Consider the following 19,551-nt stretch of genomic DNA (forward strand, 5'->3'; position numbering starts at 1 on the left):
AACACAGTGGGAAAGTTCCCCGTCCCAGTACTGGTCTCTGCAGCACCGGTCTCCCCAGCACCGGTACCGCTCTCCACGGTACAGTTATTGTTCAGTTACGCCTGTGCAATGGTCGTCGGTAGCCACAACCAGTAAACAAACACAGGCATTGTCGGCTCCTTCCTGGTCTTCGGAAGGTGGTTCCTCTGGTACGGAGGGCCAGTTCAGCCCATCGTCAAGGTCTCATCGGTGTGATTGGGCACTGGAGCCCGCTCCCTTGTCTCCGGCACCAGAATGGCAACACGGCCAGTAGCCAGCGCAGTGGCCTTATTGAAGCGCATGAGGCATACTGGTTGTGACGATGCCTCCTTTGCAGCACTCCTTGGTGGCTGCGGTGGGGCATTGGTTGGTGGCCCCACTGGCACTGGGCCCGGTACTGAAAGCCGGGGTGGAGGAACCTGTGCCCACCCCAAAGCCGCCTTCTATGACGGTGGTTGAGACCTCAGCACCCCCACCGGCAGTCCAGTCTTCCTTGTCATCCCCAGACAAGGCAGTCTTGGGACCTTCCAGAGCTAGCCCGCTGGATGACTGTAGGGAACATCAAGTCCTTCTCCAGTATATGGCCGAGCACTTGGGGCTCGAGGTATAGGAAATGGCAGAGCAGGAGGACACTCTCTTCAACGTCCTCTCGGCCTTTACGCCCGACCGGGTTGCCTTGCCTGTACATGAGGGGGTCCTCGAGATAGCCACGGCCTTGTGGCAGACCCCGCCCTCTTCATTCTGCTCACCTCAAAACGGGCTGAGAAAAAGTGCTTTGTGCAGGCCAAAGTTTTTGAATACCTTTATACTCACCCACCCCGAGGTTCTCTCGTTGTATCTGCCACCAATGAAAAAGACACACAGGTCCCCACCTCCTCGACTCCCAAAAACAAAGAGGCTAAGAAATTATTTATTTATTCAACCGCCAGCCTGCAATTTTGGGTGGCGAACCATCAGGTCCTGCTGGGCTGGTACAGTTTTAATCTCTAGGACAGTTGCAGAAAGTCCCAGGAATCCGTCCCTCTGAGACTGGCCCAAGAGTTTGGCACTGTGGTGGAGGAGGGTACTGCGGCGGCCAGATGTTCTCTGCAGATGGCATAGGATGCGTCAGACTCGGCAGCAAGGGTGGTCACATCGGCGGTGGTCATGCAAAGCAGCTCCTGGCTCCAGACAGCAGCCCTCTCCGAGGAGATGTAGGCCTCGATCCAGGACCTCCCCTTTGATGGAGTTGGTCTGTTCTCGGATCTGACGGATGCCAGGCTGCACGGGTTGAAGGACACGAGGGCTACCCTTCGCTCGTTGGGCATGCACATGCCACAATCAGCCAGAAAGCCCTTCCGACCACCGCCACTGCCAAGACCCTGCCAGCGTCGTCCGGGAACTGTGAGAAGAGATGCTAATTTTGGTCATCATCGCCCTTCTTCCTTACGTTTGCCAGCCCAGCCTGGGGCTGCCAAACACCCAGGGGCCCAGAAGCGATGCCCCACTCAGTTGACCGGATCCAACCCACCTTTTCCTCAACCGCCTCTCTCCCTACCGCTTGGCCTGGTTGCGGGTTATGTCAGACCGCTGGGTCCTGGACATAGTGACTTGGAATTATACCCTGCAGTTCTTGACACCCCTCCTTCCTGCCCCCACACCTTCATTCCCTCATTTCCCTGTCCCTCTTCAGGGACCCTTCTCAAGAGCAATCGTTCAAGAGGTCAAGAAGCTCCTGGGCTTGTGGGCTGTGGAGGACGTTCCTCGGGACATGGAAGAAAAAGGATTCTACTCCCGCTACTTCCTAATCCCGAAGGCCAAAGGGGGCCTCAGACCCATCCTGGACCTGCGTGGCCTCAACAAGTCTCTCAAGAAGTTGAAGTTCCTCATGGTCTCCCTGGCCTCCATCATTCTTTCTCTGGATCCGGGGGATTGGTACACCACTCTCAACTTAAAGGACACTTACTTTCATGTCTCTGTACTGCTGGGCCACATGCGTTTCCTGTGTTTCATAGTGGCTGGGCATCACTTCCAATTCACGGCGGTACCCTTTGGCCTGTCCTCGGCCACCAGGGTCTTCAAAAAATGTGTGGCGCTGGTCGCGGCTTACCTGATATGTCGGGGGGTCCCGATCTTCCCATATCTCGATGACTGGCTCAAAAAGGGCAGGTCTCGGGAGCAGGTGCAACATAGACTCAATCTGGTGTGGTCCATCTGTCCAACGAGCTGGACATGTTAACTCCAGTCCAATGTATAGAGTTTGTCGGAGCATTTCTCAACTCGATGCGAGGTGGGGCCTTCCTTCCAGAAGTGCGCTTCCAGGCCATGTCAGACTTGATTGCTCACATAAAGAGCCATCCGCTCACCACAACCCACGCGTGCCTTTGACTAATGGACCACATGGCCACGTGCACATACGCGATCATCCATGCCTGACTTCATCTACGGCCTCTGCAGGCGTGGCTTGTCCTGGTCTATATCCCCAGCAGGCACGCCCTAGCCCAAGTGGTCATGGTGCTGAGTACATCCTCTTGGACTGGTGGCTGGATCCCGAGTCAGTGCTCCAAGGGGTTCCCTTTGTGATCCCGTCTCCGTCACTTACCCTGGTCTCAGACGTGTCGGACCTGGGCTGGAGAGCCCATCTGGGCGAGCTCAACACCCAGGTTCACCGGCTACACAGTGATCTGGCTCTTCATATGAACGTCATGGAGCTCAGAGCAGATTTCCTGGCCTACCAGGCGTTCTTGCCCCACTTGGCAGGAAGGTTCAAGTCCTGACGGACAGTACAGCCATGATGTATTACATCAACAGGCAGGGCGATGCTAGGTTTTCAGTCCTTTGTCGGGAGACGCTCAGCCTCTAGGACTTTTGTGTGTAGCATGCCATTTATCTGGTGGCCGCCCACCTGCCTAGAATCAGGAACATCCTGGCAGATCGCCTCAGCAGGACCTTCTCGTATCGCCACGAATGGTCGCTTCCTCCGGAGGTGGTCTGCTTGATCTTTCGCAGGTAGGGGACTCCCAGGGTGGACCTATTTACGTCCAGGCATAACAGAAAGTGTCACCTGTTCTGTTGTCTGTGGGGCAGGGACAAGGGTTCCCTGTTGGACGCCTTCCTGATTCTGTGGTCGGGAGCGCTGATGTATGCCTTCTTGCTTGTACCATTGATCCACAAGGTATTGCTGAAGGTGAAACAAGACAGAACATCTATTATCCTCATAGCCCCAGCGTGGCCTTCTCAACACTGGTTCGCCATGCTGCTGAGTCTCTCAGCAGCCACCCCATTGCAGCTACCTCTTTGGCCAGATCTGCTGTCCCAGAACCATGGCAACCTGCTGCACCTGAACTTGGCATCGCTGCACTTGACGGCTTGGCTGCTGTGTGGTTAAGTATGAATGAACAGGAGTGTTCCACTGGTGTCCAACAGGTTTTGCTGGGCAGCAGAAAACCATCCACCACGGCTACCTATGTGGCAAAGTGGAAGCGGTTCACGTGTTGGGCCTCGGACCGACATATTCGTGCGGAAGAGGCCCAGCTGCAGGACATCCGGGACTATTTATTGCACCTTAAGCTTCAGGGTCTGTCGCCATCTTTGATCAAGGTACACCTAGAGACCATTTCGGCATTCCACCCTCGGTTTCAAGGCCACTTGGTCTTCTCCCATCCCATGACAGCGCACTTCTTAGAAGGTCTAGCGTGCCTTTACCCGCATGTCCGGGACCTGGTCCCCTCTTGGGACCTGAATCTTGTTCTGTCGAGGCTCACAGGTCCTCCCTTGGAACCCTTCCAGCCACCAGTCCAAGAGGATGTAGCTTCCTGCTTCCTCCTGCCTTTCTCCTGGAAGGTCTCCTTCTTGGTCCCTATAACTTCAACCTGTGGAGTGTCCGAGATCAGGACGCTAACGTTGGAGCCACCCAATATGGTCTTCTATAAGGACAAGTATCGCTGCATCTGCACCCTACCTTTCTGCCCAAGGTCATCTCCCAGTTCCACACTGGTCGAGACATTTACTTACCAGTCCTTTATCCAAAGCCTGCTGTCACTGACAGGATGAAAGGTTGCCCAGTGTCAGCCCAGAGAATCTCGTCTTGGATCACGGCCTATATCTGCTTTTGCTATGAGCTAGCAAAGGTGTCCCCACCGGCGATTGTGACAGCTCATTCAACTAGGATGCAGGCATTATCATCAGCCTTCCTGGTGCAGGTGCTGATCCAAGAGATCTGTCGGGCCGTGACTGGTCGTCCATCTACACTTTCGCGTCTCACTATGCGATGACTCAGCAGGGTCAAGATGATGCTGGCTTTGGCAGAGCAGTGCTGCAAGCTGCAAGACTGTGAACTCCGAGCCCACCTCCATTGATTCTGCTTGTGAGTCACCTAGAATGGAATCGACATGAGCAAGTAGTCAAAGAAGAAAAAATGATTACCTACCTTTCGTAACTGTTATTCTTCGAGATGTGTTGCTCATGATCGTTCCATTTCCCGCCCTCCTGCCCCTCCGTAGGAGTTGTCAGCAAGAAGGAACAGAGAGGGTGTAGGGCCGGCGGCGCTTGATATTCCGAGGCGTGAGTGCAGTACTCCACAGGGCGCCACAGCCGGCCCTACTGGTACCGCTAAGGCAGAAATCTCAGACGGCTGCGCACATGGGCACGCACGTATCTAGAGTGTAATGAACATGAGCAAAACATCTTGAAGAACAACAGTTATGAAAGGTAGGTAACTGTTTTTTACAGCCAGTTCTTAACATCATGAGCTGTCTTGAGAAAACTCGTAACACTTGAAATTGGATGGGTTGGTTTTAAAGTGTGAAATGGGGTATACAAAGTTCTTGTGTTTTAATAAGAACACAAATTCTGCCCTTACGTAAATAAGTGTGACATTCTCTGAAGCCAGTGGGACTGTGTACCGGAAGGCACAACTGTACTGTGTGTAGGCTGGGGCCTACCTCTCACTGAAATTCAGTGCAAAGTAGGGTGCCTAATTGTCTTGGGCCTCTTTCAAAATCTCAGCCATAGCTCATTGAGGAGAAGAGGGGAAGAATGGTCCAGTGTTTAGGTTGCAAGCCTGAGACTCAGGAGATGCGGGAGGGACTTCCCTGCTTAATCACAGACTTCCTGGGAGAGCTTTGGCAACTCCCTTAGGTCTGGTCCGTTCTTCATGGTTAGGTCAACGTAAGCTGCCTTGCATCGACCTAGCTGTGGAAGTGTTTTCTCGTAAATTTGGATCCCACCCATGTAAGTGCCTCTCTGTGCCTACGTAGTAACACCCCCTCCCCGAGTGGTGTAGAGTCACTGTCAATATAATTGGATTGACACAGTGTCAGTGTAGACACTGCATTGTTTATGTTGACTGTTACTGGTTTTCAGGAGCCATCCCATAATCCCCAGACTGACAATACAATTGATACAAGTGCTCCTCGTGAGGACACGCACCACTAACACAAGGAGCCAAGTGTGTACACACAATAATTTAATAACTGTGGTGACTGTATGATGACATAAATAATTTTGTAGTGTAGACATGGCTGTAGCCTCTTTCTGCCTTAGTTCCCTGTCTGCAAAATGGAAATATTAGGTGTAGTGAAGATAAACACATTAAAGATTGTAGGATGCTAATAGACTTCTAAAGGGACACAGAAAACTTCTCAGAAAAAAACTTCTCAGAAAACTTCTCAGAACCTGCTTTATTCCCCAAAAACCAAAACACACAACTATAGGAGTGAACTCTGTTTTGCTAGAAATCACTTATATTTTCTTAAATGTATACTAAGCTTAACATTCTCTTCACTGTCCCCTTGTCCACAGTGTGTCTTTCACTGCAGCTAGGTAAATCTTTGGCCCAAGAACTCATAAGCTTGTTTTCATAACCTGTCCTTTCTTCCTCCTACGATCCCCAAGCCCTTTTTATCCTTTCTTTATCTAGCCTCTCGTTTAGTCCTGCTACTGTGTATTGCATAAATGCTGAAAGCTTCGTAATTATTTTGTTGTCTTATGATGGCAACCACTGGTGAAAGGTTCAGCTGGTCACCTGCAGACTTTCCTCTTGATGAATTCAGCAGACACAAGGCTCCTGATTAGAGCAGATGGTTCATTGTTCTTAATCCTTTGCAATAAATGCCAATGTGGGTGAGATCAAAACGTTATTCATAACAGCAGCTCCAGAATTTTGATTAGAACAGCTGGGTTTGGTTGGAATTGGAATTTGCAAGAGCAGAACATCTTTCCTATCTAACACATTAACCTATTGAGAAACCCTGCCATTTGAATCCTCTTCTGCACTGCTTCCAAATATAAAATGACACTTTTGGTCAAGACACTAGAATACAATTTTTTTTTCTATAGATAAACTTACATGGTGCTTCAGGGGAATAAGATACTGACTTGCTACCTCTGGAGACTGAAGTTGGAATCAAGATTAGATAATAAGAAAAGTGATGGGGGGGGGGGGGAATCTCAATAATAAGAAAATTTCAGCGTTAGAAAACCTCTGCACCGCTTGTTCTATTTGGCAATCACTAACCCAGAGAAGCTTAGGAATTGAATTGCATGCAGTAGCAAATCAGGAATGAAGGACCCAAAACCAAGGATGTCTGCCTGTTGTCCCTCTTAAGGAAAAGGGCAGTGCTTGTTAATTCTTTAAGTTTTTGTCTGATTTTATGCTGAGTTTCAAACTGCAGATAGGCTTGTCTGTTTCAAGACTGATCCTGCCATCAGGCATAGAATGTTAGGGTTGGTAGTTTATCTCTTAATATGTTTTTTGCAAGGTTCTTAGAAAAGTTCGCAATGAAAAAGTTATACAACTCTTAGGGCCAGCTATAGAAATTGAAACTCTTTCACACATCATGTAAGGGAGAAGGAAAATAAATAAAAAAGTGTGTGTGTATGTGTTGTAAGCTATCTCTTTTTCTCGACAGATAAAGGACTTGCCACAAATAACGGAAGCATTGTTCTTTCTAGAAGAATTATTCCGCAGTCTGCTTCGGTACCCTGTTTTTTGGAAAGTCCAGTTATCCCAGCTTTGTCTGCAGATTCTGTGCTTCTGTGAGATTTGTCTGAATGTGACAGGGGAATGTTCATCTACAATTTGCTTAATAGAGCAAAATGTTGAGCTCTTGCAAGAGGTAAGAATTTGGGAGAAGATACAAAAAGCTACATTAAATGGAAAGATTGTTGCCATTTTAAAGGTGGTCTTTCAAAGTGGATCTATATATGCAGTTATTTTTTCTTGCTAAGAATCTTTGTTTAAAATGCTCATCTGTGCTGAAAAAGTCAATCAAAGGTTCTCATTATCCTCCCTGTGAGACCAACACAAAGTTAATAGAAAATTCATAAGCAAATAGCATGTCCTGTATTTGCAACAAGCACCATCTTCCAATATATTGAATTTTTACAAGTTAAGAAATCTGAAATGTTTTGATCAGGCTGTAATCCTCAATCAGGGTTTGCAGTTTCAAATCATTGGGACTTGTGCTCCTAAGTTGTATAGGTGCTTTTTAAATCTCAGCCTTCGGTGTCTAAATATAGCCTTAGGAGCCTAATGCATTTTTGAAAAGATTGGGCTATATGTCTAAAACAGTTCACAATAACTTTTAGTGTATTGGAAGTCTAAATAACTTTTCATTATTAATGTTGAAGTAGCTTTATTTTGAAGTGACAAAAGTTTTTTGCTACCTAGAGAAAATCGCTCCACCCTATTAGAAACATGATCTAGGAGCAGAGTTTGACCATTGTAGAGTTCAGATTGCCACTGTCTGTGAATTTCACTGCTTCAGGCCCAGTATTTTCACAGAAATTTGTGTATTATGGATAAAATTGCCAGCACAGGTTTTTAAAAAATGCAGATTACCCAGAAGATCGTACTGGCACCAACAGAGGATGCTTAGCACTTTAGACATCCAGGTACTTATTTAGGTCCTTAGAATATGGTTTTAGGAGCCTAATTTTAGGCACCCATTTTTGAAGATCTCTAGGCCTATGTAGAGTACATAGACATTGAACTGTTTAATCTAAACTAATAAGGCTTTTACCATAGTGTTTGCTTATGGTAGATATATGAAGCCCGGGTTTAATTTTGTTGTTGTTGTTTCTTCGCTGCAAAACTAAAAAGCCAGAAAATTTAAAATTATGAAATCCCCATATCTCAACTACTATGTTTTAGTGCTGACTGGTTAGATTCAATGTAGACTGTTGTGTAGGGAGCTGGCCAGTATAGGTTAAACCAAATTATAGAGAAACTAATCAGAATCTTGTGGCTATTTAATAAAAGACTTGAATTGTATTGGAGCTCATGCTTCCAGTTGATTACCTTTATTGAAAGGTTGCTGCTTTTAAATTGCAAGGTTTGAACAGGTACACTGTGTTCAGTATATACTGTGTGCATAAAAAAGACATGCAATATTGATATGTTTGTTTATTTCATACCCAGTCTGGCTCAAAACTGAAGTCTTCAAACAACATTTTTTTTTCCTACCTCTTCAGGACTTTCCAGTTGAACAGGCCATAATTGGATTAGGTTTACTTCTGCTACGGTCTCCAGCGTGTCAACAGAAACCCATCTTAAACCTAGGTAAAGTTCTGCTTGGAATATCCAGTTTCCAAGATCATGGTTTCCTGTTTGTTTTGTTCCCTTAAATTTAAGACATTGTCTTTTTGTAGTCAGTCTTCTTTGAAGTTAGATGCAGTGATTGGAACGCTCATTGTATTAAGCTGTAATTTTTTGTTGTTAAAAAATAAAAGTTTGATCTGGTGGAGCCAAAGGCGAAAACAGATTTTTTTCCCCCCTCCTGTTTCCTGTCATGGATGTTAGCATCTGCTGGCTTGTTCTTCCTTTGTATCGGGGTTTAAATTTTTCTAGCCAGCAGCAGGATAGCCTTAGCACAGGGTTCAGGCCTCCTGAACCTGTTACTTCTGACAGTTCTTCTGATCTCACGTTTGACAATCTTGAGGGCACAGCGTATAGCTTATTTGTTTGGCTGGGCTTTTGACTTATTGGTTTAGTAATAGAGAATAGACTTTTCCTGCTGATACATTAACAAGCAGGGGTTTCTGTTATATTCCATTTCCGTGTTTATTGATGTAAGGTGCTCAGGTGGCTTGGTATAAAGGGCATGAAATGTAAATTTGGTGATGTGGTCCTTATCAGGAAAGTAGTTTGCACTGTGGCAGTATAATGTATATATATTGCAACTCTTTTGGGGACTGTTACTGTGCTTGACCAGAGTGTTTGCTAGAAAATGTGTATGTCATACTGAAAAGTATAACTCTTTTTTCCACCTAATTTTTTTCTCTTGCTCAAATAGCTTGCAAGCTCCTTTCCTGTACAGAAACTCACAAAATTCCAGCCACAGCCATCATCTTGGTGATGCCTGTGTTGCAGATCTTATCTTCAACAGCAGTTGAGGACTGCATATCGGAGGAAGATTCTGACCCCACTAGGCAACAGCTGGCTATAAATCTTTTGGAAATGGTACAGCAGGAGGGCATAAAGGATAAAAAGAAATTGGTAAAGGTTTAATTGAGGCTTTTCCCTTCTTTTGGGGCAGATTGGGTTAGGGGGAATATAACAGTTTCTCTGCGTTTTTACATGCAGTAATTTACATTAGAGACTTCTAAAGGTGGTGTGTGTGTTCTTTTTAAACTTGACATGGAAACTGTCAACACGTGTATTAAAGATGAGTAAAATGGGAAGTACTGGGAAGGCAGCAAAAACTAATTTTGCTCTTGGGCATCGCTTCTACCTGTATGGTTGTTTTTTTTTTTTTTTACAGCCTTATATCAGCTCATACAGATGTAAAGGTATAAATACATCTTCATCCTGTGCTGTTAGCCAAATAGCAGCACTCAATAGAACGCAAAACTTTTGCCTCCTTCAGACTCTTGCTTATGGTACTCTTATTCATCCCCTTCCTTGTAACAGTATAGTCTCATCAACCACCACTCTTTTCTTCTCTTTCCACGTTGTTGGGGAAGGGAGGGAGAACAAAGGCAAAGGGGGCATAAAAGTACCACCTATTATGGTGTCAACTGATCATCTTGGAATCTTTTTGTACGTACTTGTTGCTCCCCTCTTATTTACTGATACATGATCTTGAGCCTGAGAACTCTCCCTCCCTCCTGCACAGAATCATAGAAATGTAGGTCTGGAAGGGACCTTGAGAAGTTATCAAGTTCAGCCTCCTGCACTGAGACAGGACCAAGTAAACCTAGATCGTCCCTGACAAGTATTTGTCCAGCCTGTTCTTAAAAACTTCCAGTGCTGAGGATTTCCACCATCTCCCTTGGAAACCTATTCCAGTGCTTAGCTACTCTTATAGTTAGAAAGTTTTTCCTGGTAGTTAACCTAAAGCTCCCTTCCTGTAGATTAAGCCTATTACTTCTTGTCCTACCTTCAGTGGACATGGAGGGCAACTGACCACCATCCTCTTTATAATAGCCCTTAACAGACCTGATTGCTGTTTTCAGGTCCACCCTCAGTATTCTTTTGTCAAGACTAAACATGCCTGTTTCTTTTAACCTTTCCTCATGAGTCAGGTTTTCAAAATCCTTTATCATTATTGTTGCTCTCCTCTAGACTCCATCCATATGTTCATAGAATCATAGGGTTAGAAGGGACCACAAAGGTCATCAAGTCTAACCCCCTGCCAAGATGCAGGACTTGTTGTCTAAATCATCCGAGACAGATGACTATCCAGCCTCCTTTTGAAAATCTCCATCTAAATGTTCTGCGGATAGGTGAGAGCTGTCTGCCACATCCTCAGCACTGTAGAAGTTAGACTCCATTTGCCTCTTTAAAGCTGTTTTCAACTGTTTCTGGAGATTAGTAAGGTTGGTGGTGCATTTGAGACAGCAAAACGTACCATTTCTTCTGGTTTCTGCATCTAATATCCATTTATCCTAGAGGATAGCTCCCTAGATCTTCCTAGGGGAGATGTTTTAAGGACTTGTATCCCAGATTTTCTCCTGAAGACTCCAGAAACCTTGTTACTGTACTGGCTGATGAGCTATGGAGATGTGTGATAACCTGTAGCTTTTAAAAACCATAAGAATGGCCCTACTGAGTCAGACCAATGGTCCATCTAGCCCAGTATCCAGTCTTCTGACAGTGGTCAGGGCCAGATGCTTCAAAGGAAATGAACAGAACAGGGCAATTATCAAGTGATCCATCCTCCTTCCCCGCCACATCCCAGCCTCTGGTAGTCAGAGGCTTAGGAACATCCAGAGCATAAGGTTGCTAATGGCCATTTATAGGTCTATCGTCCATGAACTTGTCCCATTCTTTTTAGAACCCACGTATAGTTCTGGCCTTCACAACATCCCCTGGTAACAAGTTCCACAGGTTGACTGTGTGTTGTGTGCAGAAGCACTACTTTCTTGTTTGTTTTAAAGCTGCTGCCTGTTAATTTCATTGGATCAACCCTGGTTCTTGTGTTATGTCAAGGGGTAAATAACACTTACTTTCTCCACACTATTCATGATTTTGTAGTCCTCTATCATATTCCCCCCTAGTCATCTCTTTTCTAAGCTGAACAGTCCAGTCTTTTTAATCTCTCCTCATATGGAAGCTGTTTCATACCCCTAATCATTTTTGTTGCCCTTCTCTGTACCTTTTCCATTTCTACTATATCTTTTTTGAGATGGGATGACCAGAACTGCATGCAGTATTCAAGGTGTAGATGTACTATGGACTTAAATAGTGTCATGATGATATGATATTCCTTAACTTTAGGACCAGAAATGTAGATTTTTTTAGTGTTCCCACATGCTTGGTGAATTTGTGCACCAGGGTCAAATCTCTAACAGAATATAATCTTCAGTGGACTTTACACATGTGTACTTTTTCATGCTTTATGCTCTGTTCCTACAGGGAAAAGCCTTATCAGTGTCATCTTCATCTCTTGCCTCAACTTCTCTAATTTGCTAGGTCTCTGAGCTTCTAATTTGTGTCCTCCAGCCCACCCAGAATGCTTGTGTGAATAGCATTTTCCCTTCCAGACCACATCCCATCCCCTCTTTGATCCTTAACTGGCAACCGTCACCTCTTGTATCAGTGAGGTTCCTAGTACAGGCCCTCAAGGCTTTACTTAACTCTGCTCGTGCCTGATATTCTGCTCTCCTTTCTTCCTGTGATTTAAAAAACGGACTGCCCTAATACTCAGAGATCCCAGTAAGAATTAGAACTCCACTGTGGCAGATGCTGTATAAAAATAACAGTCCCTGCCTCCAGGGCTCGCAATCAGAGAATCCCCCTTTCCTCTGCCCAACTTTACCAGCTCCATTTATCTTTCTCTCACGTGCCTCTTTGAGTCTTTTTCTGGGCTGTCCCCTCTGAACCAGAATCCTCTCTCCATTCATACTCCTATATATTCTCTCTTTCAGTGAAGCCTCAGTAATGAGCCACTGCAGACACAATTTTTCAATCAATCAATACTAAACATAAAAAAAGATTCTTCTTTGCCCACCTAGTATATTGTAACCAGTTTGTGGGCACTTACAACTACTTGACTTCTGCTTTGCTGCTCACAAATCGTAGCAACATGGGGCTACAACTTGAATCCTCCTTCTCTGACAGCACAAGCCTTTACCACTTAAGACAGAAGAATCTTCATTAGTTATGTCCTTCACTGCTATGACATACAACTGAACAGTTACTTCATTTAGTAAAAGGCACTGGCACATGTATGCTGTGTCTGTACTGTCTGTCTAAATGAGATTGTAAACCCTTGGGACAGGCATCCCATCATAGTCTTTGCACAGTGCAACATGGAACATATTGTCAGACCTCAATATACATTGTCAGAGCGCAGTAAACAAATACTGAGCTGCTGAATGTTAATGCTAGCCATGACTAAACTTTGCTGGCAAATTTTCTGTGAATAAACAATAGCACTCCCAAAAAATGTGGAGGGGAAAGGGACATGCTTCTCTAGAGGGGAGGAGAATCATGGTAACATAAAGTGCTGTAAGGGCTTGTATTTTTCCAGCTCCATGGCATATAGTTATTATGAAGAAATTATTACAGTCATTGTTCATTTCAGTGAAATGCAGAAATACAAATGAAATTGTTCCGATTAAATGCTGAGACTCCCTCCCCTCTCTTCCCAAGAGAGCAATGTGTCAGAAAGGGAGTAAGTCATTGGGAGAGAATGTTATACGCCTGTGTAGGTTACTACTGTTCCTGCTGTTTAATGGTAAGGAAAACAAACATATCTCCAGAGAACAGTATCTGAATCACCGGATTCAGTAGAAAACATGCCTGAACTATGGCTTTGTTTTTTGTTTTTTCAAATATTTTGAAAAATGCAACAACAAAACTGATCTGTCTCTACCAGTAAGGGGTATATTTTCTGTTAGGGCTGGCACAGTTCCAGTGGAAGTTGCCCAGCTAGATTTCTGTCCAGGGCAGTCCTCAGACTGGAATGGCAGTGATTATATATTTTTCCTTTCTAAACCCCAAAGCACTTAAGGTGTTCCAGCTTTTTTAAAGCATTTATTTTCCTTTATTCAACTTGCAGTAGTGAGAAATTTGAGGTGTGGGTATAACCACCTATAGCCCTCAATTCTAGTATTGGTTTCAGCTATGGTGAAATTACCTCTTAGGGACTGATCCTGATTTTCAGATGCCTGAGGGAGCTGAATAAGCCAATATCCTGCTGGATCAGGCCCCTAACAATAGAACCTACTGATCCTGAACTTCCTCATCAGGCCACATTCTGATCTTAAATCAGCCTTTGTGACAACAGCTGAAGTAAATGGGAGACCCCTGGGTGCCTCTGAGGGGAGAATTTGGCTCTAAGTAATCTCATCCGAGAAAGGGACAGTGGGTTGCAGGTTGTTGAATTTTTCGCATACAATAACTGATGGAATAAATACTGGAGTCAGAGTTAATTCTAATTTAAATGCTATTATAAAAAGGTCATTTAAAGTACAGGGATATTATAGTTCTCATTAATCAAAATAAATTTACATTACATTAAACAATGTGATTAAAGTTAAGGTGTGAAGATTTATGTAGAACTGCTATGGCTGCTCATACAGAATATCTCTTTCACTTCGAAATTCAAGGGTGAACAGGTCCTGTCCCTGACTGAGTCTGAATTATGGGTCAATTTCTAGTTTCCAGCTGGAAACCTCCTTTCAAATTCCTTCCTTCCTTCATATATAAAATGTATTGCATCTAAATGCTTCCTCCCCTAAGGCTGCCTCTCAGTTATAATCTAGATTTGGGTGTGGAAGACCACTTGGAAAACATTTCCTTTTATAAGAGAATTCAGTTTTAATAAAAAATGTTAGGTAGTTTAGGTTCTGAATTAGTGTTGTCTTTTAATTAACTCTAATATGCATTGAAACTTTTCAGTGATTTAAAAAAAGAAATATCTAACAGATTCTTCTTGGGATTGTAATCTTTCCCTGTTATTTCCAACCCAAATATTACACAACCACACCTGTGCTGGAACATGAGAACTAAAAAAATAACAGTGTTTAGTTTAGTATTATTGTCCAAAGCTGGATGAAATGCAAAAAAGCAAACCAAAAGCATAACAGGTCACGAGTAACTTACATTTTCTCTTTCAATTCATAACCTGGCAGTTTAAAGCAACATGAGGCAGTCTCCAAAATGGCAGGCACTTTGTCAGAAAAAGGTACTTTTAATATACTCCAGTTTCATTTTCTCCACTTCAGTTGGGAAATAGAACCATAATTACCAGCAGGAATAGTGATGATTGCTGCTAAGCAGGGAGGGGAACTTCAAAACAGTGAATTTGAATCATGTTGCTCTTTAGTGACAGAATCCATGGACAAGCAAGTAAAGAGAGATTTAGTGATGATTTGATTTAATTTTTTTTTCTTTAAGGAATAGGGTATCTCAAATGAAAAGTTTAGGCGGGCAAAATTTGGATTTGTTACTTTTTTGTTTTTGAAGATTTGGACTTAACCATTCATAATGCTTATTTGTCTGTGTTTTCCAGTCATCCTGCAAGGTCATCTTTCCTATAACGAGTACATACAATTTATTGTATACAACCTGGAGGATCCTAGAGCACATGAAAGAGAAGTCTGCAGTGTCTGCCTGGTTGTCTTCGATTAAATCACTGCTACCTATTATGAATCAAGTCCCCACTCACGTTTTCCTTCTACTTGCTTACCTCCTGGTTCAAGAAAATGGAGAGAGTCTTCGTGGAGTACTGAGTGCTACTGTGGACATAGCCAAGGCAGATTCCTCTCAGGTAAAATCTGACCATTAATGGATTGCTCTGTTGTGTTTCCACCAGCAGTGTTCATTGAGTGCATATGGGTGGTGTGCTTAAAGTGTTCTTTGTATCTGTGTAAAATCGCTCGCTAGCCTTTTTTATTTAATGTTGGTGAAGAGAGAGATCTTTTACTGCTGTGCAGTAACTGAAGAGTTTTTAGTTTTTCAGGAATGTTTTTCAGGGTGTGGAATGCAATAAAATAAGGTTTTTAAAAAATAAACCAAAATAGCCTCTTTCCAAGAATGAGTTCTGAGAGTTGTGACTTTTTCATTCTGGTGGCTGCATAGTGGTGACAGTCTTGAATCTGCCGTTTATAAGTAGTGAATCACTGGAGCTATAAAAGCATTGTTATTAAAGTGTTACGGTGTTGGAAGTGGTGTTATGCCAGTCTAATATTGGTGTGACATAATGGAGAATTAAGCCCTTTGTTTTCACTGGTTTAATATTTAGAGCATATCATGAGGACGTGGGAGATATGTCTTCTGTTCCTGGTTCTGTCATCAACTTGCTGTGTGAATTTGGGCCAGTAGTGCTGCAATTTTTCCAGTCTGTAAAAGAGGGCTAATCTCTCAGGGGAAGTAGTAAGGATTAACTAAAGTTTGTGAAACATTGTGAGACCTTTAATAGGAACTGTTATGGAAGTACAAAGTAGTAGTATATGCTTTTAGCTATGTGTCTATTTGAATGTTCTGGGGACTAAGTCCAAAATGGTGTTGAGCATATTCTTGTGGTAACTTTTGAAACTTTAATTAGAAAAAGGTTTTTCAAACTATAAGGTGTTTATGCTTCAGCACATTCACTTTTTTGTAATGATCTCCCTTTTTAGATTATTTTTCTCTTCTTTTTTTAGTTGTAAGCTGTGCAAGGTTGGAAAAATGACTTTTATTTGTAGTCTTACCCAATATATATGAAGAATACAATGCAAGAAAATTGAGAAAAGTCTACTAAGCCATTTCTGGCTTCTCATGACCTCCTAAATCACAGCCCTCTTGTGGTTACTATGATGATCTCAGTGTCCCTTGATGTCTGTAGACTTACATTTCAAAATTACCTGAATAGTCTGTGCTATCTTTTTGTCTGCTTCACTCCCTCTAAATTCAAGCCAGGGTTTTCACAATATCCGTATACATATCTGCATAAGTTGAAAGACAAAAATAGATACTAGGCTTTATAATTTAGCAATCATAACACCAGATTGTCCTATATATGTATTATATAAATCAGGGTTACTAAACTAAGACAATACAGTAGATTATAAAATATTCATATTTTTATGTTGGACAACGTGGATCACTTCTGCTGTCTTGGCTCAATTCTTACCAGTTCACTTAACCTTGATAGGGAACTTGATGCTAAAATCAGCAAAGCTTAAGTTACCTTTGGCAAACTCTCCTCATGTCTTTGTAACAACAAGTTGCTAACCCTGAACAAAAAGGTGTCTGTTTATCAGGCTTGTGTCCTTAGTACCCTCCTTCACAGTTGTGAAATCTGGGTTGCGTACTCCAAGCAGGATCAGAGATTGAACAGTTTCCACCTCCACTGTCTTAGAAAAATGCTTGGAGTTACTTGGCACCAATGAATCACTAATAATGAGATCCTTGACAGAACTGGCCTACAGTCTATGCAGACTATGCTGGACGCTCACAGGTGTTGCTGGTTGGGAGACATTGAGTGCATGTCTAACGATCGTCTCCTGAAGGCTGTGCTCTATGGACAACTTAAGAACTGCGCACGACGTGGAGGAACGCCAAAACTCTGTTACGGTGACAAGGTCAAGCAAAGCCTCAAGAAATTCAGTGTTCTCACTGACAACTGGGAAAATCCTGCCCACAGTAGTTCAGTTTGGAGAAGCCGGGTTTAGACTGGTGCAGTCACTGCAGAGAGCCATCAGAGGCTGAGGCCCACAGGCGAGCTAGGAAGCAGAATACGCTTCAGCTTCAATCTGGAGTGTGGGAAGATTTGCCACTCGCGCATCGGGCTCTTTTCTGATATCATTGTTAAGCACCACTGACAGACCGACTTTGTCACATCTCCTTTCATCTGTCAAGATGTTGGATGGCCATATATTGTTGGAAAGCAAGAGACAGTCCTTTAAAAGTTCGAGATGTTCCTGTAACATAAAGGCCAGCTTTATTTGTCTATTTCTTAAATGGACTTTTGTTTCAAATGTTAGTTTGCACGCCCTTCAGAGCAGGATTTGGCAACATGTGGCTTGAGGAGTATGGGTTTGTTTCTGTAGGATGCTGGGTGCTCTGGTCCTGATCCAGTGAAGCATTTAGTCACATTGAATTGAATGGGACTACTTGAGTGCTAACATTTGAGCACATGCTTAAGTGCTTTGCTTGATCAGGGCCATCATGCGTGGCCATCATGCGTTGCCTTCAGAGGTAACTGTACCTCTGGTACTGGTACTAGCACTGTGTTGCCTATTGAACTCCTACTATTAATCTTCCTCTCTTTTTCTCTTCTCAGTGTTCTTTGTGCTTATGTCTTTTTTCTTTTTCTCTTATTCTGTGTGTGTGTGCGTGTGTCTGTCTGTCTGTCAGGTGGAGGGGGCTGCATATGCAATGGGTTTGGAGGGCATATAAAATTTTTTTTGTTTTTTGTTGGATTTTTTTATGCTTTTGAGTTTGGTATTTTTCTTTTGCTCATGTCTTTTTTTCCCCCTTGTAGCTTTGTATTTGTGTTTGGCCATGTTTTTTGAGATTTTTCCTTTGTTTTTAATTTTCCTATCCCTTTTTTTGAAATATATATATTTTAAAAACACATCACTTCAAACCCCCATTTTTAAACATTCCTTTTATTTATATTTTTTGGCAGATTTAAAAGTATTGGGCCTCAAATATGCTGGCCAGGTCACATGGAAATATTAGCTGACCCCTTTCATTCTCAGACGTATGACAACAGATTTAAAAAAAATATGGCTTTCAGTCTGGAAAAGATTGCAAACTCCTGTTCTGGAGTTACTCATCAAGTTTATGAGCATTGTGTGGGCATGGAAGAATCTGTAGAATGTGTTAATTTACATGAACTGCAAGCTCGCTACTGTGAAAAAAGGATAAAATGTATTATTTATGTGTAAATCAACAAAAAGGCCTTTGGATGCATTGCTCTGCAATGTACTTAAAGTTCCAGGAATTGGATAACCCTCTGAAGTCATTTTACTCATGGTTTCTCTCAGACTACCAAGAGGGAACCCACACGTACAGTGCTTTGAAAAAGATCTATGTGCATATGGAGGGGTAGTTTGCTGCCACTTCTATGTCCATAAGGCTGATTAAGTCTGGAAGTAAACGATGGGTGTAATACATTAGCAAGAGACATGGCAATAAAGAGAAGTAGACAAAATTGCAAACCAAAGTTAAGGGTTATATCCACCTCAGTCTGTAGCAAACTCATCTAATGTGCATTCCAAACTCCATGTAGCCATCAGTGGAGTGGAAAGAGGTTATATGATATTTCACCCTTGTAGTATTTCCATGCATTTGTGTGAATTAAACAGGGAGGTGCTATGTTTTGTTCATTTTATTATCATTTGAAGTTCTTAAGTCGTGCTATGCACAAAATTTATTCAGCTATCATTGAGCTATCATTGTCTCATTCTAGAGAGTTCCAGGTAGTTGTAGATTCATGTTAACACTATTTGCACAGAGACTGGACAGCAATTGGTATTTGCAGAGTTCCCAGAATAAGCTGTGTAGTCTGCAGGCTAGCTCTGACTAAGCAGTGTTAGGAAAATTTTAACATTAAGCAGTTATGCCAACCGACAGCATTCCTTAGGACAAGGATTTGATTCTTTGATTTGATAATTATTTTTATTATTTGTTCAGTGTGCTGTGTGCTATATTGAACAGATATTAGAACACAGGCTGCCCCAAAGAGCTTACAGTCTAAGGCCCCAATCCTGTAAAGATTTATGCATGTTCTTAACTTTCAGCACGAGAGTAGTCCCACTGAGAGAAAGAGAAACATAGAAAACAAAGCACCATTCTTTCTTTCCCAGCTATCTTGCGCCACCCTAACTGATTGCTTTGTTAATCATTCCTAGTCTCTCACTGTAGTTTTGCACGCCAATGACTCCCGTCCCTTGCACCACAACAGGTTCGTAGTCCTTCTCAACTGTTATATCTATCCCTCTCTGCCTTCTAGAGAGCAGCTGCATATCACAGAGTAAAGACAAAAAGGACGTAAGCTAGTCAGAGCTTTACACTAGTGGTGTTAGACAAAAGGGGGCTCCTCAGATTGCTGTGGCAAGAGGGTCTGCTGGAATCTGCCTCTGTTGTGCCACGTGGCTCTGGACTCCCATTGC

General features: G+C 43.2%; 1 protein-coding gene across 6 annotated transcripts in view; it reads left to right on the top strand.

The window, feature by feature from the left end:
* Positions 1 to 19,551, top strand: part of FOCAD (focadhesin) — a 199,744-nt gene that overhangs the window by 49,098 nt on the left and 131,095 nt on the right. For all 6 annotated transcript variants that reach the window (XM_007061677.4, XM_043546322.1, XM_037902048.2 and 3 more), the window contains 4 exons: positions 6,909 to 7,115; positions 8,473 to 8,560; positions 9,294 to 9,496; positions 14,961 to 15,218. In XM_007061677.4, coding sequence (XP_007061739.2) covers positions 6,909 to 7,115; positions 8,473 to 8,560; positions 9,294 to 9,496; positions 14,961 to 15,218 — 756 coding nt within the window. The remainder of the gene's footprint in view (positions 1 to 6,908; positions 7,116 to 8,472; positions 8,561 to 9,293; positions 9,497 to 14,960; positions 15,219 to 19,551) is intronic.

The sequence above is a fragment of the Chelonia mydas genome, chromosome 5, assembly GCF_015237465.2.
Source record: "Chelonia mydas isolate rCheMyd1 chromosome 5, rCheMyd1.pri.v2, whole genome shotgun sequence".
NCBI classification, from domain to species: Eukaryota; Metazoa; Chordata; order Testudines; family Cheloniidae; genus Chelonia; species Chelonia mydas.